The sequence below is a fragment of the Rhincodon typus genome, chromosome 39 (assembly GCF_021869965.1).
Source record: "Rhincodon typus isolate 14 chromosome 39, sRhiTyp1.1, whole genome shotgun sequence".
In the NCBI taxonomy this organism is placed as follows: Eukaryota; Metazoa; Chordata; class Chondrichthyes; order Orectolobiformes; family Rhincodontidae; genus Rhincodon; species Rhincodon typus.
In genome coordinates this window covers 15,121,350-15,144,215 of record NC_063370.1, presented here as the reverse complement: position 1 = coordinate 15,144,215, position 22,866 = coordinate 15,121,350, and the positions used below count along the sequence as shown (strand labels likewise).

Here is a 22,866-nt window from a genome sequence, read left to right as displayed (position 1 = left end):
CATAACCCTTTTGGTTTTTCATCTTCTCTGGTCCCCCAGATCACAAAGCACCCGGAATCAAGAAGGTACAAATGCCTGGTTCCTCTCAGGACCTCCTCACAATATAGAATGCAGTGGAATTGGGAAGCAATTCTGTACCCACAACACAGTATCTTGCCATGTTTCTGCACCATGACCCAACATCACTCATTCCAAGAGTGCTCTTAAGTAGATTATTCTAACTCCAACTAAAGATTTTGCAGGCTTTTACAAGGTTTGTCATGACCCATTATTCACTTTTTCTTTGGAAAATCAGTAATAAGAAAGTAATCTTAAAGTCAAACTTGTTAACCAGGTGGGACGCAAGTCTGGTGTGTACATCCAGACTGTTGTGATTCTTCCCCTAGCCTCCCAAAGGAATAATTGGATAAAGGCATCACTTATCCAGCAAGATTTAGAGCCACAAACCAGCTAGGTCCAAAATTTAATTCCCAGTGAGTGTGGAATTGATTTCACCTGTAATTTCATCAATATTCAATGGCCAAAGAAGGTGGTAGATCTTGGATTTTAGGTTTCTGATTACTTTTCATGGACTCCCTCCTGGAAACTGCATCCATATTAATGTCAGGCAGTGATGTAGTACCAGTCTTAGGATAAAGGTGTCAGTCATTTCAGTCTGGGATGAGAAACTTATTAGACATTTGTGAATCTAGGAAATCCTCAAGCCTTCCTCAGTGAGAGCTCAGTATTAGAGTAAAAACATGGCTAACATTGAGATTCCGAAGCACCAAGGAAATAAAGGATCACAGAATTGGGCTGTAGGATCAAGGCAGACATTTAGACATGACCTCACTGAATTGTGGAGTAGGCTTAGCCTATTCATACTTCATTCATCATAAGAACAGAGTAGATACTCCTCAGTGTGCACAATCTAACGAATGACCTGTTACAGAATTGGATGATAAATCACTGATGTGGAATATGAACTATCAAAATGCAGAAGAGGCTACCAGCATGGAGAACAATATCTGAATGAGAATGAATAGTTTTGCAAAGGAAGCTGGAGAAATCTTAAACAGCAGCCCTCTGCATGCAAGTACAACACTCGTTTTTTTAAGATCTGCAAGTCTTTTTATTGACTCCATTCAAAACAAAAATAGGTTTATAAGCTCAAATATTGGCCATACAGTGATATTTCCAAACCACAGAAATACACTTTACATCAGAAGGAGACATTCAGCAAACTAGACAGTGGAAGCAGATCTTAGCAGTGGCCATTGTAAAATAACAATATCTTAAACATTCTCTTTTTGATGCATCGAACAGGACTGAGCATTTGCAGCTGGTCCAATTTCACAAGTGCACTTCAAACTAACATACCAAACTAAGATGGAAAACCTCTGCCCCATGTTTAAGATCTTTGTTGTATAGGAGAGAACTTGAGGATCGTTGAAAAAAAAGGACATTTTATTGAAGCCTATGATCTTGCAGACATCAGAACAATGTACAAAACATACCAAAGTAAAGGGAAAACAAAAGTGCTGATTGGTTGATAAGTGCACTCAGATTGGTAGAGCTGTTGCCATGGCAAATGTACCAGTTAATGACTGACTGACTGTTAGCTGCCAAGCTTTGTTTAAATTTTAAACAAGGTAGGTTGACTTGATTGATCAAAGTTTTGCCGTAATAAACCAGAGAAAGACTGTCACCTGTTTTGTTGAGTTGAATCAGGCACATGATGATGTTTTTTCCACTGCAAATAGGATCCTGTATAATAATGCATGAAATAATGCTAATACATGCAAGTGCACCATACTGTGAGCCACAGTAACATTGTAAATTGGTTGTTGGCATAATTCACAAACTCAGTTTGTGCTTGCACACTCACAGCACAGTGCCCAATATTAGAAGTGATTCAACAAATAGAAAACACTTGCTATATACTTTCAAGTGTGCAAAGCATTAACCTTATAACCAGCTTAGGATTGTCCGGAAGTTTTGCAGTACAGCACACTTGCATATACTGGAGGATATATATATTAGTCACAATCCACTGGCCAAACAATCAGCACTTCCCTCTTATACAATATGAATGTTGGTTTCTCTTTTGGTATTTTGGAATTTGTCTTGATGAATGTTAGACAAAATGTCTTTAATTCAGCTACACTCAACCTCTTATTTTTTAATCTTATTCTTATTGAAAATTTGGGCAATATTATTAAGTTTAAACAATGTCAGCAGTCCTCTGATACTTGGGACAATTATTCTGTATCTTGATCTCATGATGCTGAATGTTTGACTGACATGGAGTTTGAACCAGGCAATTTACAGTGGATTTTTTTCCCAATTGACAGTATAATGAACAAACTTGTTTTTATAAATCATTGCTCCAGAAATATTACGAACACTGTAGATGAAGAAATCTCAAGTAGGTTCAGTGTTTTTATGAAACTAGTCAGCTAGATTTTCTTTTTGGTGAATTCAGAAACTTTATGACATAGTCTCTGTATACAAAAATTAAAAATCCATTCACACTTCTTCCAATCTGAGTACAAGACTCCTGCATAGTATACATTGTGTGTCTAAGAATCTTTGTGCAGCTTTGGAGGAGTCCAAGTTGCCCAGCAATATCCTCCCTCTCCAAGATTCCAACGGTTCTCATTGCCTCTGTGATATAACCAAATCATCCCACTCCATCCTTTGTTGTGGCTTTGCATCTTAACTTTTAATTAAACACTGAACAGTATTGGTTAAGCAATGCATTAAATCTCATATTTGGGCCATGTACATTTCTCCTGCATTCTAGGCAGCATCAAATGATAAGGTATACAGACAGTCTGGTAACCCAACATCGCAATGATGAAAAATCAGAATAACTCTCATTGTTCTGTTGAAACTTCAGCAGAATTCCACAAACAATGGACCTCAAGGTATGGGAGAAAAAGAGACAACTGACACAGGCAAGGCCAGCATAACAGCTGAATTGGCTGACAAAGCAGAAGACCCAGATCAGTTCCTCAGCCTCCAGGGTGAAGGAGAATGTGGACCGAGAGCAATCACGTGGCTCACACACTTGCTGCCCACCATTCAGGGAGAGAGAAACGGCAGACAGCTTGCGGGGGAAGAACATTTCCATCATGTGAGTGAAAATAGGCACCAGAGTGCAACTTATGACACCTGCAAATTCTGCTCTGGCCTGAGAAACAAGCAATCTTGAAAATAATGCCACTACTACATTCTAAATATTTGTGGGGAAGAGAATGCCCAGTGCACAAAGTGTGGTGGAGGCAGCCGATGGTTTCAGATCGCTGTCACTGCAAGTCTCCAGCATAACTGGAGAGAAGCAAAAGAAACAACGAATTTCAACAGACAATAATTTCCAGGCCCTTTACCTTTGACTCACCCAAATGCTGAGAAGTAGGGGATTCAAATCTAACTGATGTACATTCTCAGTTTCAACTTAGTTTAATACGTCCAATTCTGATTATTCAATGCTCCACTGCCCTTAAACATATTTCTGGCCAGTCATGGTACGACATTTTAAACCGGTCAACTTGACTGAAACTTAATGCAATCAGAGGAGAGCTGGAAGAATAAACAGCACATCCAGAGAGCGAGCACAAGGAACAACTCTTATGCAGTCTGAAACCCTTAGAGATTTGCCTTTGAAATGTGAAAATGGAATATCCTGTACTAAGTTAATTTCAAAGGATCCTTCAAAAGCTTTCAAAATAAATGCCAAAGTAAAAAGCTTCCAATAATATAAATTTACAAGCTGCTTTTTTTTTTTTTAAAAATAGTTGCAGTAATTTTTGTCAAAGCAGTCTATTCTTTCATGTGACTTCTCACATCTGTACAAACACCTTTTTGTATAAAAATAGCCTTCAGTATCATCCCGTAGGAGTGCTATTCAATTGCTACAAAAGTATTCACTGCCTCCAAGCCTCACATTTACAAACTCAGTTACCTGTTCACACACAAATCATTCTCCATGTTGTGTTTAATTTAAAAAAAAACAAATGCATCTATAACCCATTTCTTGCATCAAACAACTTTCAGAAGGAAAAAAGAACCTCCTTTGCTTTTTGTAGTCAAATTAATCCACATTCATTCTTTTGCTCAAACAGTTGTTTGCTGCTGTTTTTGATCTTTTGAACGAACCACTGCTAACACCTGGCCACAATAAGCAAGACATTATCAAAGCAAGAACACAAAAGGGAAACCTAAAAGTCTGAACAAAAACTTCACAGAAATTTTACTTTCGACTATATACATCTTTGCCAGAGGGTGTTGCACTCAATGCCCCTTCTTCACTGAGGATCCCAAGAAACCTCAGGTTGAGAATCTTTAGCTGGTCATCCAGTTCCATTCGAACAATTCCATCCTCACCATCAATACTGAGCAGCATACCTGTGGCTTCCCGATCTTCACCTAGAATCACCTTCACCTACAGATAAAAAAATGACGTACAGTTGAAGTATCTGCGGTTTTCTGGTAACCCTAAAGAGATAGGTAACCCTATCTTTTTAATTAGTGCAAAGTACAAAGCTTCACAGCTCCGAGATCCAATCCATAGCGTCTATCATGACCAGCTGCTGTAAGGGCATCAAAATGGATAACAGGTCCCCACAAATTGACATGTTGATTTGACAACTTAGTGTCTTCTTAATAAGATTGCATTAAGATTCTAAACTACCACAGGAATCCAAACAAGAACATACACTGTTTTATGATATTCTTCTCTCAAATTTTTGTTGTGAGGCTTATTACATTTGGAACAATGGTCTTAGAAAATACAGAACATGGAAATTCACGTTCCAGGATAATAGCCCAATTCTACAAATGTAAAATGTGTTCTTTGAATGTAAGTTCTTTCTTTCTAAGTCGTTGCTGGAAGTACAAGTTTAATACAATAAAAGATATTCAGAAAAAGTTTCGTGAATCTTACTGGGATACAAGGCAAGATTTTTGTGGGGAGGTACTGGTGTAGTGGTAAAATAACTGGACTAATAATCCAGAAACTCAGGCTAATGTTCTGGGGCATGGGTTAAGATCGCAACATGACAGATGGTGAAATTTGAATTCAATTAAAAAAAATCTATTAAGAAGTTTGCTTAATGTTGACAATGTAACCACTGTCAATTGTTGTAAAATCCCATCTGATTCACTAATGTTCTTTATGGAAGGAAATTTATCATCCTTACCTGGTCGGGCCTACATGTGACTCCAGACTCTAAGCAATGTGGATGACTTAACAGTCTTCTGGGCAATTAGTTACGACAATAAACGCTACTCTAGCCAACAAAGCCCATACTGTCTGTGCACTCTGAAGCCAATATAACGGGCAATCCACTCCTTAACATCTCCCCACAGCACAGTCATGAAAGTCAGATCAAAATAATGTAATCGTCACTAATCAAACTCATTTACTTGATGATTTACCTTCTCATTGATTGACACATAACTCTCTCAGTTTTGTACAAAGGTGTTCAGTAGTAAGCCATTTCACAAGTTGTTAAATAGCAGAAGGAAAGAAGGAAGCCATTAAAATTAGCAATAAAAGAGCAGCATGATGCATTTTTTTTTTAAATTGAAGGGCTAGTTATAGGGATGTCTTCCTGCTTGATAAGTGATCCAGAAGACCATATCAGACTAACTAGAGCGCAACTAGACATGACCACACAACCGACCCCCCACCAGGACACAGTCAATAACAAAGTTATTCTGGTAATGCAATACACTTCAAACAAATTGGTATTTCTTTTCAAAAACTAAGGTTCACAGCAGGTTTAGATACCATGACAAACTATTCTCAAATTAATATAATTACATTAGTGAAACGGAATCATGGAATCAAACAGCTTTTGTACCAATAGACGAAACAGGCAGTCAGTGCTGAAGACCCCACAGCTGTCCCCCTATCAAACAAGTATTCCGTTTTCAATACGGATGGCCCTGCAGGTGACAGCAGCAGCAACCAGAGCAGTGACACATTGGCTGACCCTGCTGTACAGAAGTGGGACAAAGCACAATACAGCAATAGTAATTGGAGGTTCAATAGTCAGGGGCACAGATAGGTGCTTCTGTGGCCATGAGACAGCCTTCAGGATGGTACGCTGCCTCCCTGATGCCAGTGTCGTGGATGTCTCTGGGCAGGTACAGAGTATGCTGGAGGGTAACCAAACCAAAGTCATTGCCCATATTGGCACAAATGATATAGGTAGGAAGAGTGACAAGGTCAAGCAACAACAATTCAGGGTGTTAAGTAGTAAACTAAAAAGTAGGACTGCCAGGGTAGTAATGTCAGGATTACTCCCCATGCGACACGCTGAAGGTAGGAACAGAGACAGAGTAAAATTGAACATGTGGCTAAAGAGCTGGTGTAGGGGGAAGAGCTTCAGATATGTGGATCATTGGATGTCTTCCAGGAAAGGCGGGAGCTGTACAAGGAGGTCCTAAACCGAAAGGATACTAATATCCTGGCAGGGAGGTTGATAGTGCCACGCAGGAGGGTTTAAACTAGTGTGGCAGGGGGTTGGGAACTGGAGCAGTAGGTCAGCAAGTATAGAGACTGAGGAAGAGCTTGAGACTAAGGCAAATATAGGTAAGGGGAAGAGCAATAAGGAAGAAGTTGTCAGGCTCAGTGGAACTGGAAGCTTGGACTGTATATGCTTCAATGCAAGCAGTATAACAGGTAAGGCAAATGAACTTACTGCCTGGATTAATACATGCAATTATGATGTTGCTGCTATCACAGAAACAGGGACAGCGATTGTCAGCATAATGTTCCAGTATATCGATGTTTTAGACAAGACAGAGGAGGAAGCAAAAGAGGTGGGGGAGTTGCATATCAGGGAGCATATCACAGCTATTTAGATGGAGGACACCCTGGAGGAATCTTGCAGCAAGACATTACGGGTAGAGCTCAGGAATAGGAAGGGTGAAATCACAATGCTGGTTTGTACTACAAGCTTCCCAGCTGCTAGCTGGAGATAGAAGAGATATGTAGTCAGATTCTGGAAAGATGTGAAAATAACAGGTTTGTTGTGGTGGGTGATTGTAACCTCCCCAGTTACTGACTGGGACTCCCTTAGGGCTGGGGGTTTGGATTGTAAGTAATTTGTTAGGCATGCCTTGGAGGGTTTTATTTGAAACCATATATGAATAGTCCAATGAAGGAGGGGGCTATATTGGGGTTTCTGAAATTTCTGAAGAAGGTTCCCAATCTGAAAAGTCAGCTTTCCTGCTCCTCTGATGCTGCCTGGCCTGCGGAGTTCCTCCAGCTCCACACTGTGTTATCTCTGATTCCAGCATCAGCAGTTCTTTCTATCTCTGATACAGTATGCTAGCCTTCTTCGGCCGAAGTATCAAATATAAAAGTTGGCAAGTTATGTTACAGCTGTAACATCTTTAGTTAGGCCACGTTTGGAATATTGCACGCAGTTCTGGTTGCCACAATACCAGGGGGATGCAGATGTTTTGGAAAGAATGCAGAGAAGGTTTACCAGGATGCTACCTCGCCTGGAGGGTTTTAGTTATGAGGAAAGGTTGGATGAACTCGGATTATTTTCACTGGAAGAACGGAGGCTGAGGGACAACGTGATAGAGGGTCCACAAAACTATGGGAGGCATATGTAGGGTGGATAGTCGGAGGTTGTCTTTCCCAGGGTGGAAAAGTCAACTACAAGAGGGCACAGGTTCAAGGTGAGAGGGGGAAAGTTTAGGGGAGAAGTACAGGGAACATTTTTCACACAGAGGGTGGTGGGTGCCTGGAACACATTGCCAGTGGTGGTGGAGGAGGAAGCAGGCATGATGGCAATGTTTAAGGCATATCTTGATAGACACATGAACGGGAGGCAAACTGAGGTACCGAAACTGTGTATAGGCAATAAGTAGCAGGGCTAAATAAGAACTAGGATTTGACACAGGCTTAGTGGGCCGAAGGGCCTGTTCCTGTGCAGTATTGTATTGTACATACCAAAATACATAATTTTACTCACAAAATGTCAGTCCAAAAGTTATCCCTATCAACATTTATTTGCATGAATTATATTTTTATGAATTTCTTGGAGTTCAAGTGGTACTAATGATGAGCGGTGAGGTGGTTTGCAATTTCAAACACTTCTAAGTTTAGTTTGATGCAGAGTAAACATTTCTCTGACTCTTCTGCAACAATGAACTCGAAAAACCTATTCTGACTTCCCATTCAATTATCTTCTTGTTCTTCAGAATTTTTAAACAATTAAAACCTAATTAAGGCTAGCTCTTAACTGACAAATTGTATCCACATTGATTGAGACAGAAGAAACTACTTCACATCCAATTCTTATAGCAAGATGAAAGAGGATGCTTTCATCCCCGTTGATCTGAGCTTAGTTTAAGCAAAATAATGCAGATTTTGGTGAAGTGAACATGGGCAGGACTTATGCAGTTAATGGTAGGGCCCTGGGTAGTGTTGTCAAACAGAGACACCTGGGAGTTCAGGTACATAGTTCTTTGAAAGTTGCATCATGGTCCATTGAGTATAGGAATTAGGACGTCATGTTGAGGTCATACAGGACATTGGTGAGGCCTCTTTTGGATTACTGTGTACCGTTCTGGTTTCTCTGCTATAGGAAGGATATTATTAAATTGGAGAAAGTTCAGAAAAGATTTACCAGGATGTTGCTGGGACTAGAAAGTTGGAGTTATAAGGAAAGGCTAGACAGGCTGCGAACTTTTTCATTAGAGTGTAGGAGGTTGAGGGGTGACTTTGTAGAGGTTTATAAAATCATAAGAGGCATAGATAAGGTGAATAGAAAAGGCCCTTTCCCTAGAGTGGGTGAGTTCAAAACTAGGGGTTATATTTTTAAGGTGAGAGGAGAAAGATTTAAAAGAGACCTGAAGGGCATCTTTTTCACATAGAGGGTGGTTCGTGTGTGGGATGAACTGCCATACTAAGTGATAGATGCAGGTACAGTTGCAACATTTAAAAGACATTTTGGACAGGTAAGTGAATAGGAAAGGTTTAGAGGGATATGGGCCAAACACAAGCAGCTCAGACTGGTTTAGTTTGGGAAACTTGGTCAGCATGGACAAGTTGGACTGAAGGATCTGTTTCAGTGCTGCATGACTCAAATACCGTTAATGAAAGTTCTGCATCTAAACCCACATCATCATCCTGTGTCTCATTCATTAAGGCTCCTTTGAAAACAAAAATCAAACATATTAATAAAAAGGATATTAACACATTGTCAGTTCAATACCTTTCCAATTATTGCAAACTTTTGAATCAAAAGACACTCTTATTGGTATTTTTGAAGACTTTTTGTGACCGATTAGAATGTGGTTGTTGAACTTCAGGAGGAATGGGGTAACAGAGATTATAACAATTTTATATATTGAAGAAGATCAAAAGGAGTTTCTGCTGCAATTCAGTTGTAGGTGGTTAGCAGCTATAGTTGTCTCTTACCTTATCACTTTTCATAGGGGTGACAGGTTCAAGATGTTCACTCGAGATGCTGACTACTTTGTCAGTGTCAGACAGATACACGGAGCAAAGGCCACCCTGTGGGGGGAAAAAGGTTTAGCATTTCTTCAAAACTACACAATTCTGCAGTTTACATTCCTCTCCTGAACCACAGAGGCGTTACAATTTTCTCTATAAATTTGCCCACACAATGGTCAGTGCAATAATTGAACCTAAAAGATAGTTCTTTCACTCAGTCAATATTTGATTCAACTAAAGCTACAGCAAATTTCAGAATATCTTTTCACCCAATGGCACAGCTGAACAAAACAACAAATAATGCAAATAGTAGGCACAATTCTACAATTCAATATCTTTTGAAATGTATTTGGTTCTGAAAGTTTAAAACTACACTACTTTCACCAGTTAGCAGGAGCCTGCAGTGAATATCCCATATTTGGGGAAATGGTCGTGTTGTCAATACCATTAGTAATCTAGAGTCTCTCACAATAGCTCTGGGGAGATAGGTTCAAATCCCATCACAGCAGCTAGTGGAATTTAAACTTAATTGATCAAATCTGGAATATAAAGCTAGTCTCAGTGATACTAACCGTGAAACTAACATCAACTGCCATGAAAATCCATTGTGGATCACTAATGCTTTTTCAGAAAAGAATCAGCCAATCCTATCTGGTCTGGCCTGTGTGTGAGACTCCAAATCCACAGCTATATGGTTGAATTTTAACTGCCCTCTGAAGTGGGTAGCAAGCTACTCAGTCGTGTCAAACCAGACAGACTGCAGCAGTTCAAGAAGCTGACTGGCCACACCTTATCAGTCAATTAGAGACAGGCAATTGCTGGCTTTGCCTGTGACCCCCACAAACAGTCAAAGAATTACCGATCATGGTACAGTGTGAGCATGAATGGCATTTGACTTAAAACTCACCTGCGAGAAAGAAAATTCAGTCCCAGTTTCACCAGGCAAAGAGTAATTTCACATCACAGTTGTTTTACACTTGTGCGTCATCACACTCTATTTCCGGAATGAGCTTGGAGTGATTGCTCCATTAACTACTACCTTCCAGCTGACTACAATATTTTGCTGGGGTTACTGGCAATTTTGACACAATAGTTTTTTACTATTGCTGTTTTTTGGTTTGTGATTCTTTGTTTACTTTAGAAGCCAAACTAATGACTGAATATTTCAGACTCTAAACTTTCTCTTTGGATTGCCTTGTGTTAAAAGTCTGCTTAAATCTTGTCTCAAAGTCCAATACCAATATTCAGTACAGCTGTAACGTTACATACCGACACGCTGCGGATTACTCCAGTCTGCGCTATGATCTGTGCATCCAAATAGGTGTCCCGCACTTTAACCATGATGTCAGTCGTTACCCAGTCATTGGACCCCTGATCAATACTGGAACCTGGTGTATGAGGGTTGTATGCACCAGGCGACGGGGCCCCGGGTGTCATTGGACTATAACCAACAGGGCTTGGGCTTGGGCTTGCCTGCAATCGAAAATATACTGTGAGTGGGACAGAGAGACAATTGGAGTTAAAACAGCATTGTTCATGTACTGGAAAAGTAATCAATTCACTTTTCATCATTTTATATTCCACTTCTGTCAAAAATATAAAAGCCACCATCTTGCAAACCCTTGCAGTTCTGAAGAAGTCTTCTTGGACTCAAAATGTTAAGCCTGTTTCGTTCTCTGCAGATGCTGTCAGACCTGTGGAGTTTCTCTGTACTTATGTTTGTTTCGGTTACAGTATTAACTGTATTCCAGTTGAGATAAACTAACCAGAACAGCCAAGTTGTTGTTGTCTTTGCAAAAATAAATTCACACAGGTTCACTCTTAACACCTACCTGGTATGCCATTGGTGACGGTGTTGGGTGATAGCTGGCAGGTGAGTGAGTATTTTGGTAGCCCACAGGGCTTGGTGCGACCTGGTGATAGCTTTGTGGACTGGGGCTGGGCTGGTAAGATCCTTGAGGAGATGGAGCCGCATATGGAGAAAACTGATCTGTGCTGTACCTGAAAGACAAACTCTAAAGGTTAAATGATGAGGGGACTGAACTAGTCATACCTGATCCACCTTTTTGAAGAGTAACAATTTGTAGAAAGGCAGCTAAAACCACAGCAAATTGCAATCCTCTTTAGGAAGGATCTGAAGGTCCTGGAGGAGACCTGTTCGAATGGTTTCATGGATGAGGTTTTTACAGCGACAAAATTAGGTTGGTGAAACTGGGATTATTCTCCATGTATTAAAAGGAGATTGATGGGAGATTTGGGAGAAAGATAAGAAATAGGAGGCAGCCATTTGGCACTTCAAGCTTGCTGTACTAATCAATAAGATCATGGCTGATCTTGGTTGTGGTCTCAACTGTACTTTCCCATTTGCTCCCCAAAACTCCTAACTCTTTCGTCAACAAAATAGCTGACCCAACTTCCACTGCTCTAAGTGAAAGAGAAATCTAAAGACCTTTTGAGAGAAGAAATTTCTCTTATCTTCATCCTACACAAGTTCCCTCATTTTTAAGCTGTGTCCAAAAGTTCTAGATTCCACCCAAATGAAACATTCTTTCAGCATCTAAACCATCAAGCTGCCTCAGAATGTTTTACATTCCATTAAGGGATCGCGTCTCATTCTTCTCAACTCCAAAGAAAGACTGTATTGCCAAGCTTTCCCCACACAATCAGCCCTTCATCCCAGAAATCAGCTTTGTGAATCTTCCCTGAACTACTACCAATGTAAGTCAAACCCTCCTCCAGTAAGGAAGCCAAAATAATTTACACTTCTTCAGTCTCTCCAACATCTTGTAGAGTTACAACAAGACTTCTGTTTTCATACTCCACATTCCCGCAACAAAGGTCAAAATTCCAGCTCCCTCTTAATTATCTGATCTACCTACACACTAACATTTTGTGATTCATGGACATCCAGACCCTTCTGTACTTCAGAACTCTGCTGTGCCTCACCATTTAAGTAATAATCTGCTTCCTTATCCCTCCTGCCAAAATGGACAATGTTACATTTTCCTACATTATACTACATCTGCCAAATTTTTGCCCAATCATTTAACTCATCTATATCCTTTTGCAGACTCTTTGTATTCACCTCACAACTTGCTTGCCTACCTTTCTTGGTATAATTAGAATATTTGGATGCGATACAGTCAGTTCCCTTATTCAAGTTATCACCATAGACTGTAAATAGTTAAGGACACAGGCCTGATCCCTGAGGCACTCCACCAGTCAGCTTGTCAACCTGAAAGTAACCGTATTATTTCAACTGTGTTTCTTGGTAGTTAACCAATCCTCCATTCATGTTAATATATCATCTCGTACCCTGCACTCTTATCTTAATGCATTTATGTGGCACTTCATAAAATGTTTTTTTGGAAATATACTGGCTCCCCTTTATCTACCCAGTTATATGTTCCAATCTAATTGGCCTGAAGTTTCCTGCTTTCTTGAAAAATGAGGTTACATTTTTAATATATCATGACAAGTTTAAATAAGGTAAGTTGTTGTCATTAGCTGATGGTAAAAGGATTGGAGACATAGATTTCAAGACTGGGCAAGAGAGGCAGGGGTCATGAAGAACTATTTTAATTAACCAATGGTAATGACTGGAACACACTGTCTACCCGAACAGTGGAAGCAGAGACGATGAATGATTTGAAAAAGAAGTTGGAAAGCACTTGAGGGAAATAAAGTTGCGTGGCTACAGAAATGTGCAGAGGAATGAAACTAATTAATTGCTCTAAAAAGAGAAAACACAGACTTGATGCGCTGAGCAACCTCCTTCTGTGCCATCATGACTCTGTAGGCAGATAGAAACTTGGTGGAAGTGAAAACTGTTTGCTTTACTCTGGTTTCACATTAGGCCTTAATTCCGCACTTTTTATGTATTCATGAGCAATTTAGTTAAGAAGACGTAATGTGAAGTCTAGATGCAATTGAGTGTGAAGAGGTTTGTGTGAATGATAATACTGCCAAAAACTGATTGGGCTGAATGGCCTCTCTCTGTACACCATTCTTGCACACCAATACTAGAAAATTATGTCTGTCTCTGCAGTTGGTTCTGCTATAACGCGTGTTCCAGCAATGCAAATTGGGTATAACACGACTGACGAATAGGGGAACACTATTTCTCAAATCTGAATTTGTGTTGGCTATAACACTATTCCATCAGTGCGCAAAGCAGTACGTGTTGATAACACATGATCGTTTCGTGAGCTTTGTCCTGAATATACACAATGTTAGTGCCGAAACAGCAAACTCAAAACCTTCCCCACTGAGTCATGACATTTTTCAAGGTAAGGTGTTTAGTTTACTTTTATTTCATTATTAGATATGAATTAAACATTTATTCAAACTGTGCTATCCTGTGTTAGGCTTTTGAACGATTTTGAGTGATATTTTTTAGTGGTCTGCCCCAACCCCGCTTTTCCCATAGGCCCTGTTATTTCGATAGCACGATTTTCTATAACACAATGCTGAGCAGGCAACTATCGCGTTATAGCAGAACCGACTGAACATTGGACAAATTTCCAGTAATGTGCCCTCTTAGCAGCACCTATGTACTTCAACAGAAAAAAATATATTGAGCTCAGAGAATCAATCTATAATTACCCAACAGTGAACTTTAGAATTACTCACATTGCTGGTGTTCCAGGTGTTTGAGGGTTATATTGCGGGTTAACCTGCGGAGATGGCACGTCCGTGTAGCCTGGGGTTTGTGGGTTGGGTGTTCCACCATATGCCTGTGGAGATGGGGTGGGCTCATCATCGTAAGGGAAATCATACTCATCATCATTCCTATGCAATTAAAGAAAAGAAAATAAGGCTTGTAACGAATGCACAAGACATTCTGTAAACAAAGTAAATTGGTATTGTTCAAATGTTAATATTTGCTGCAAGTCAAAGTGAATAGCTTTGGTTCCATTGATACTCACCTGGATGGTGTGTTGGGATTATTTGGATCCCAAGCTCCACTTTGTCCTGGAGTCCTGCTCCCATCATGAACTGGAGTTTGCGAGCCGTAATGTGGAGTTCGACTTCCTAAAAGCAAAGAGATAAGTCTGAAATATTGATCTTCACTCCCATTTCCGCTGCAGGGTGGAATTAAAAACAGACTCAATATTTGACTGTTTCTGGTTAAATTGCTGTAAAGATTTTGCAATGATTCTAACTCTAAAGGATCCTGCAATGTCTAATATGACTCTGCACACATTCAATTTCGTCATTCTAACCACAAAGATGCCTTAGCCAACAACTGGGCAATGTGTTTCAGTCTCCCAAAAACTTCACAGTTTCAAGTACAAAAAAAGATGTTTGACAACTCAATTTCCATCCTGAAGCCAATTATGACTTTGAAATCTGTGGACAGGAATGTTTTTCTCTGACAGATTTTAACTTAGGTGAATGGACTTGTGGTCAGTCTGACTTGTCAGGGGAATAAAAACACTTTTGAACAAATGAAAAGTGTATTTCTAAGAACAGACAGGTTGTAAAAGCTTTTCATTTCATGCTTATTGGGGCAATTACAACATTGCCAAATTGAAAAGGAGCAGTGACTCTTTAATTCTTGACTAAGGAATCCATTGGAATCCATGAATTTTACTAAAATGACCAGGGTATAAATGAGAATTAAATAAGATAAAGTCATGAGAGACATTAGTCCCATCAAGTTTGATGTCAACTCCCGATGAACAGTCTGCTCAGTTCAGTTCAGCTTTTCCATCCCTGTATCCCAGCAAGTTTGTTTCCTTTCAAGTTGCCATTTATTTTCCCTTTCAAATGAATGTCTCCACTTCCATCATACCACTGGGCAGTGAGTTCCAGGACACTGTCTGGTCAAGTGATCTTACCATCATGTAAAGGTGTCTGGGAGCCATACATGGGTGTCCGAGATCCTGATCCATACATTGGGGTTTGGGAACCGTACATTGGGGTACGACTGTAAGCAGATGTCAAGCCACCCTTCTTCTTGGAGTCCCTGAAATTCAAACATGAAAGTATTTTGTATTTTTCCCTACAAACAAAATTCACCATGAGGAACCATTTAGCTCACAATATCTTCAAGTTGGAATGGGGTACAGCAAGGGATGGACATAAAGACAAGCAAACAGATTAGGATCAAGAGTAAAATTTCACGAATCAAAAGGGCTGCTAATTATAGCAACAAGGAGAAAGATAGACACGTAGGGCATCGCAAATGAAGAGCCGATAGGTTGAGCTGGGAACAACTGAAGAAAAATATTCAGTGTAGGGTAAAAATAGAAATGAAGTAAGAAAAATTAAATGCATTGATAGCATTGACAGGTAGACTGAAGGAGGCTTGAAGAAAACTACAGAGAAACCAAGATAATGCAAATGCTCCCACTAAGGCTACACTGAAAGTAAATGAGGATTTCCGGATATTAATTTATGAACTTTTCCCATGATAATAATTCTTGGACTTCAATTCATTATAAACATTTTACGGATTGTCAGAATCAGTCACACTTCTTCCTCCTCCTTTCTTTCCTCCACCACTCACCTGAAATCTTGCTTTGGATTCAGATTTGCAGGTGCCAGGCACCCATCTAGCTATCATCTCAAGCAGTCGCTATTCAGTTGCAAGACTCAAAACTGCAAATTAGTTAACTATTTTCCTACATTGGGACATCAGAGGCAGGCCCTATGCAGAGAATATATCACTTTTTAAAACCACAGTCCAGCTTCTTTCGACTGTGCTATTGGTTTATACACATCAGGGTATAGTAAGGGGATAATATAGATACAAGTAAATGACAGGAAGATCAAAGTCATTGCTTTTGCCTCCCACTCTAAACTCTGCTCCCTAGCTACCAACTCCATCCTCCTGTCTCAATTGACCCCAACTTGAGCTTCCAGTAACAAAAAAAAGTCAGCACGAAAGACTCTCAATTTCGACATACATCACCTTCCTTTGCCCATGTCTTAGATTACGTGCTGCAGAATCTCCTTTTAGGTCTTTAATACTTCTGGACCTGACTATTCACAAGCATTCACTGCTCACCTCCCCACATTCTATCCTCCACAAACTTGAGGTCATCAAATTCTCTGCTCTCCATGTCTTTACTTGCAGCATGATCCATTGTCGTGCTCCACTGATTTCTGGTCGAGCAAAATCTAGGTTTTAAAATTCTCACGTTCGTTTAAAATCCCTCCATGGTGTTGCCTCTCCCTATTTCTAATCTGTATAAGCCACACAACTCTAATTTTTCTGAATTCCAATTTTTACCTTTGAACATACCCAATTTAATCGCTTCAGTTTTGATGATGTGGAGGCGCCAGCGTTGGACTGGGGTGGACATGGTCAAAAGTCACACAATAGCAGGTTTAGTCCAACAGGTTTATTTGAAGTCACAGAGCGCTGCTCCTTCGGCAGGCGAAGTGAAGAGAGCATCCAGGCACAGACATTATAATCAGAGAGATCGAAAGATCACACAAATGGTCAAATGGTGTGAGTAGAGCATCAATAAGCCGAATAAAATGTCTCTGCAGGTGATCAAGAGTGTCAGTTTTGATGAGCATAATTTCAGTTGCCTAGTTCCTAGATCTGGAATAGCCTCCCTAAAACTCTTTGCCTCATGGCCTGCCTTTCCTCCTTTCAGATACTCCATAAACCAGTCTTTTCAACTGAATGTTTAGTCACCTGACTTAATATCTTATCTGGCATGGTGCATATTTTGTTTTAAAAAGCTCCCGTGAAACAACATGGGACATTTTATTAGGTTTAATGAGCTATGCAAACACAAGCTGCTGTTACTGCTCTAGTAAAGTATACAATCCATTGAATTCAACTTCAGAACTCTAGACTTACACTGTAGTGAGGCGCTGGCGATCTACAGAAATGGTCTGGCAGGTGGAATGAAGCTCTACGCGAGCTGTGGATTCTGTCGCATCCTTTACCACACCTATGTAACCTGTGGACACAATTAATTACACTAAGTATTATAATACTGAACTGAATAGGCTCTGCTGTAACACCCAATTCCAGGCAGTGAACAAACATTCATCCTATTCGTTGTACTTTGCAATATTCAAATGTGCTGTTTATGGAAGTGTTACTTTTACCTATATAGGGAGTCTTACCTGTAGCGACACCTCACAGTAGCTACTTAGTTGAGGACAGGCCTCTTGGCAGTCTCTCAGCAGCAACAAAACCTCTCGATTAAGTCAGAGGATGGAAGGGGCTGACAAAAGATTTCCAGTCTCAGCTGCTGGGATGCCAATTTGGCTCATTACGGTTTGGTGGTAGCTGAGGGATTAAATGGGAGTCACACTGCCTTCCCATGATTCCACTGATATAACCACTACCTAAAATTCTCAGGATTTTAATGGTGTAATTAGTCAGTCATTTGGAGAATTTCTGAAACTTACAAAAATGGATTTCTAAATGTTTGAAACAAAAGAAGAGCAAATAAATATAAACTGGAAAAGAAGAGACAATAATCATAGCATTGTACGTCAGGAACATCTAGAGATGAGATGCTAAAATTAAACAAAGATCTGCGAATGCTGGATATCTGAAACAAATGCAGAAATTGCTGGAGAAACTCAGCAGATCTGCAGCATCTGTTGGAAGAAAGCAGAATTAATGTTTTGAAAACAGTGACTCTTCATCAGGACAGCTTCACCCTGAGTTTCTCCAGCAATTTCTGCTTTTGTTGTTAGTTAGGTGTTTCGTTGTGATTTTTTTGTTAACATTGTATTGATTATTCGACGCATGGTGCTAACTAAGAAAGTTCTTAGTTTCATAGCATACCTTTATATGGTCCTTGTGAAATGCGAACCGTTTGTCCAATCAGGTCATTATCTCTACGACCTCGACCACGGCCCATTCCCCCTTGTCCTCCAAAACCGCCTCGCGGGGCTGTAAGATTCAAACATTTAATTGGTTTAACTGCAGAAAAGCAGATGTCATTAAAATCATGACAAATAAAGGCATAGCCACATCCTGAGTTTCAGCAGTGCACATCACTGAAATGGGATTATCAAGGGCCATGGATTTGAAGCCATTAGACCAAACTTGAACCAATGGGCAAGCAGGCAGTATTTGAAACAATCTATATCAAATATTGTTTTAACATTGCAGTCACAGATTTGGTAGACTGATCATACCAAAATTCCAGATCATATTAAATTTCAGGTCACTTTTGATTGAGAATAGAGCGCTTCACCACAAGGCCCAGGTACTCGACTCTTAGTTCATCATCTGGTGGTTAATAAACAAGATTTAACCTACAGGTAACTGTCCTTTATGAAACTAGTCTAACTATTCCTACACATATTGTTCAATTATTGCATGTGGAAAATTTAATATTACATAAATCCGGCAGACTGACTTTGAAAAGGGATTTCATTATTCAGACCAATGTATATTATTCCTATTGTTCATTCATCAAACGCTGTGTGTTAAACACCATGGTTAACAAGTTCAGAATTAAAGGTCTTTCTGGACAGCTCTACACTTGTCTAATTCAAATCAAGTTAGAGGAAGTCCAGGAAAAGCTTGGACTCTGGGCCAAACTGTTAGTATTTGCCCCCTCATATGTATTGATTCTCTAATAATACTCTCGTTAGCCAATGCTGTACATTGGAACAGTTATGGTAGGCAATTGATTTTAGCCATTTTTTGCCAGATCTGGCTGGATCAAACAAAGCACTAATTACTGTTCCAGGATCATCCTTGAATCTGAAGATAACTCAAATCATCATCTCCACTGCCAACAACTTCTTTTCCTTTATTCTTTTGAGACATGTGGGCATCGTTGGCAAGGCTGACATTTGTTGTCTATCCCTAATTACCTTTGAACAGACTAGATTGCTCAGGCCATTTCTGAAGGCAGTTAACAGTCAACCATGAACCAGTTGGGTGTTTTTAAAACAACAACTGATGATAGTTTCATAGTGACCATCACCAAGAATGACTTTCAATTCCAGATTTATTAATTGAATTTAAATTCTACCAGTTGCTACCCAGAGCACACACGAAATAATTTGCAGTTTGGTATCACTAACCATAAACAGGGTATCCCATTGAAACCATTGCAGCTAAGCAATCAAAGTGTAGAAAACAAAAAAAAACTTATACTTAACAGACCAAAAGGCAAAATCTGTATTGTGTACATTCCATTAATAACACACATTGTATAAGAAAGCAACATCTTCTATAGTCAATCTATTTGTATTCAGTCCTGTTTGTCAAAAGCATATCTTCCACTAAAGTAATAGCTTTAGATCTCACTCAAAAAGTTCACTCACCTCCACCACTGGGGTGCATTGGACTGCTAATGCGGGGGCTCATCGGCGCAAAACCGCTCACTGTGAAATTTGTTACATCCCTTGGCTGCAATAAAAGTCCAAAACAAAGCCAATGAAGAAATATTTTGTGTTAATTGTCATACTAGCTCAAGACACAATTCCACTCAAAAGAAAAAAACAGTTGTTTTCTCACCAACTCTTGCCTCTGCTCCTCACAGGAGCAATGGCTTGAGTTTGAGTATAGCTGTACACAGGATGAAAGCACTTCAATTACACAGACAAGTAACATTCGTGAGTGAGCTAAGATAATGAGGACATTAAACAATCAGCAGATCAAACTCAATAAGCACCAAATGTCCACCTTCTTTCCAGTTGAATTGGAATCTACTGTACCAACTGTACATGCCAACCACAACCTTGCCTGAAGTTAAGTTTTGCACTGGCCTATGCTGAGTCAGGAGGAGGTCAGCTATCTACTTAAACAGAGTAAAAGTCTCTACAATACCATAATCTCTGAAAAGAAAATCATTTCCCTGTTGGAAAAGGACAGTAGGGTTGTCCAGAGTCTTGAAGAAGACTCTCAGGCCAAAGAATAACCAGTCTAGTAGATGCTGAGTGACTTGCTGACTATTTCCACCATCTTCTATTTTTAATTCATGTTCCAAATCAATCGACAAATAAAAAGAACTAACTTGCAAGTGGCAGCTATGATGATGGATTCACAGCTGGCAAAAGATACATCCAGAGTAAAACCATATAAATATCATTTTGAAGCAAGTAATTTTAACTTTCAAAGAATGACAGAAAGCTGGAAAGATGTTTCAAGTGATATCTGTCTAGAGGAGTGCCAACACATCATTATAAACTTATGTCACATTGAGAATAACTTTTGTGCTAAACACAAATGGAAATCTAAAACTCCCAGCGCAACCAAGAGCTGGAGTTCATATTGAAACATTCCTATTTTTTTCCACTCCCAGTCTCAGTCTTTTTGCACATGGAGGTTCTGAATGGAAAAAAAGTGCTTGCTGTGTTGCAGAATGAATCAATCGCCATTACATAGTTGTAAATGATTAAGAATTGGTACCAAATCCAATATGATGTGTGGAATCACACACTGTTGTCACCTTTAGACTTGTTTGAAGTCACAAATGTTTGACAAAGTCTTACATCAGCAATTGACATTGAAGTTACCTGTGTAAATGTCTAGACAGAAATTCTCTATGCAAACAGTTGCCTGTCATGGTGTAAGCTCTTTCCAATAGACAGCATTACTTTGGAAGGTTCACCAACAAACATTACATCCTGGATATATAAAATGTTTGTATGTATTCACTTATAATAAGTAGTGCCGTAGGCTATTTATTAGTTTTACTTTAAGAAAAGTAGAAATTTCAGGAATTTATTAAGGTTTTAAGTTTATACAACTTACCTTTGCACCTCCAGCAAGTACTAAGTGTCGGGTTTTACAAACAAACATACCGCCATTTTCCACCAATTTCTTGCAATGTAGAAATGCGAAGCCACGATACAAGTGTCTGATCTCACCCTCACGACCCTAGAAAATTAAATTTGAGGTCTGCATAAATCCTGTTAAGCATTGTTTGTTTCAATATACCAGAAAAAAATACAGAAGACTTTTATTAAACACAAAATTGGGCAGGTGCTGGGGAAATGGTGGCGTAATAGCTATAGACATAATGAATGAGAAATCCAAATGCCCACTAACATTTGAGGACATGATTCAAAGCCATGGCAGCTGTTGGAATTTAAGTGCAATCAATAAATCTGAAGTCAAAAGCTAGACTCGGGAATAATGACCATGAAACTACTGTATTGTCATACAAATCTATTTGGTTTACTCATGTCCTTTAGGAAAGGAAATCTGCCGCCCAGATAAGACCACTTAGCATCGACAAAGGCGCTGGAAATGACAACAGCACTGGAAATGACAACAGCACATCCTGCTCAGTCAACCCTGCAAAGTCCTCGTTGTAGAATCTAGGGGCTTGTATTATAGAGGAGCTATCCCACAGCCCAACAGAGCTGTGCTCACTGAGCCATAACTTATGGCCAGTACCACAGTTACATTCCTAGGTACATGTTTACTAAAGAAGTGAAATCCGACTGATGGTGGAAGCTGCAATGGTAAAGGTTTTGGAAAGTGAGAAATTTGAAGAGGTGGTATTACAAAGGCTGCTTAAGGTAAGTAGTCCTTCTGGTCTGCATGTTTTGCCTGCCAGGTTGTTAAAGGAAGTTGGGGTGGGGATAAAAGAGTTTGCTTAACTTTTCAATCTACCCTAGATATAGGGGAGGTGCCAGAGGATTCAAGAGTGGAAAATGTGACATCCTTAATCAAGAATGAGTGCAAGGACAATCTTTAACTCAAGGTTTTTGGAATACAGAGTCAGGAAAAATGGGCAATAAACTCTAGCCTAACAGCAGTGTCCACATTCCATTCATAAATTTTAAAACTTCAAGAGGGACGTGAATAGAGTTCATTAAGGATAGCCAGCGCAGATTTGTAAAAGGTAGATTGTCCCTCAGTGCATTCTAGATCCAGAGCCACACACAACATTCCTCGTGTCACCCTTGTGTGCTATTTGCCTTAAATTTGCCTTTTCGACCAATAGGAATAGTTTCTCCACATCACTTTGCCCAGACCCCTCATGATTTTGAATACCTCGAACAAATCTCAACATTTGCTTCTGCAAGGAAAATAGCTTCAGCTTCTGTAATCTATCCATGTCACGTTTATCTGAAAGGATTCTTGTTAATCTTTACTGCACTCTCCAACTTCTTCACTTCCTGCAAAATGCAGTACCATAATTGGATGTAATTCTCCATCTGATGTCAATCCAACGCATTATAGAGATTTGTCATAACTTCCTTGTTTTTAATACTCTAGGCCTCTATCTATAAAGCCCAAGATCCCATATGGCCACAGTACCAGCCTGCCTTTGAAGTCAAGACAGGAGGTCTCTGATTTATGAACATCCAACTTTTGAACACTCATACCTACGAACACAACCTCATACAGGGGTGTAATTTTAAATTCACAACAGACGAACATTTCCTGTACTTACAAACAGTTGCGTTATTGTGTCGTACATCATGTTCCAACTTGCACATAA

General features: G+C 39.7%; 1 protein-coding gene across 2 annotated transcripts in view; it reads right to left on the bottom strand.

Annotated features, from left to right (window-relative positions):
• Window positions 1-3,734: 3,734 nt before the first annotated feature.
• Window positions 3,735-22,866, bottom strand: part of supt5h (SPT5 homolog, DSIF elongation factor subunit) — an 81,989-nt gene continuing 62,857 nt past the window's right edge. For both annotated transcript variants that reach the window (XM_020512018.2, XM_048618311.1), the window contains exons 20-30: window positions 21,165-21,290; window positions 19,733-19,817; window positions 18,234-18,341; window positions 17,289-17,391; window positions 15,310-15,437; window positions 14,395-14,500; window positions 14,099-14,257; window positions 11,299-11,467; window positions 10,736-10,939; window positions 9,431-9,526; window positions 3,735-4,426 (exon numbers count right to left, since the gene is read on the bottom strand). In XM_020512018.2, coding sequence (XP_020367607.1) covers window positions 4,235-4,426; window positions 9,431-9,526; window positions 10,736-10,939; window positions 11,299-11,467; window positions 14,099-14,257; window positions 14,395-14,500; window positions 15,310-15,437; window positions 17,289-17,391; window positions 18,234-18,341; window positions 19,733-19,817; window positions 21,165-21,290 — 1,476 coding nt within the window. In that variant the 3' untranslated portion in view covers window positions 3,735-4,234. The remainder of the gene's footprint in view (window positions 4,427-9,430; window positions 9,527-10,735; window positions 10,940-11,298; window positions 11,468-14,098; window positions 14,258-14,394; window positions 14,501-15,309; window positions 15,438-17,288; window positions 17,392-18,233; window positions 18,342-19,732; window positions 19,818-21,164; window positions 21,291-22,866) is intronic.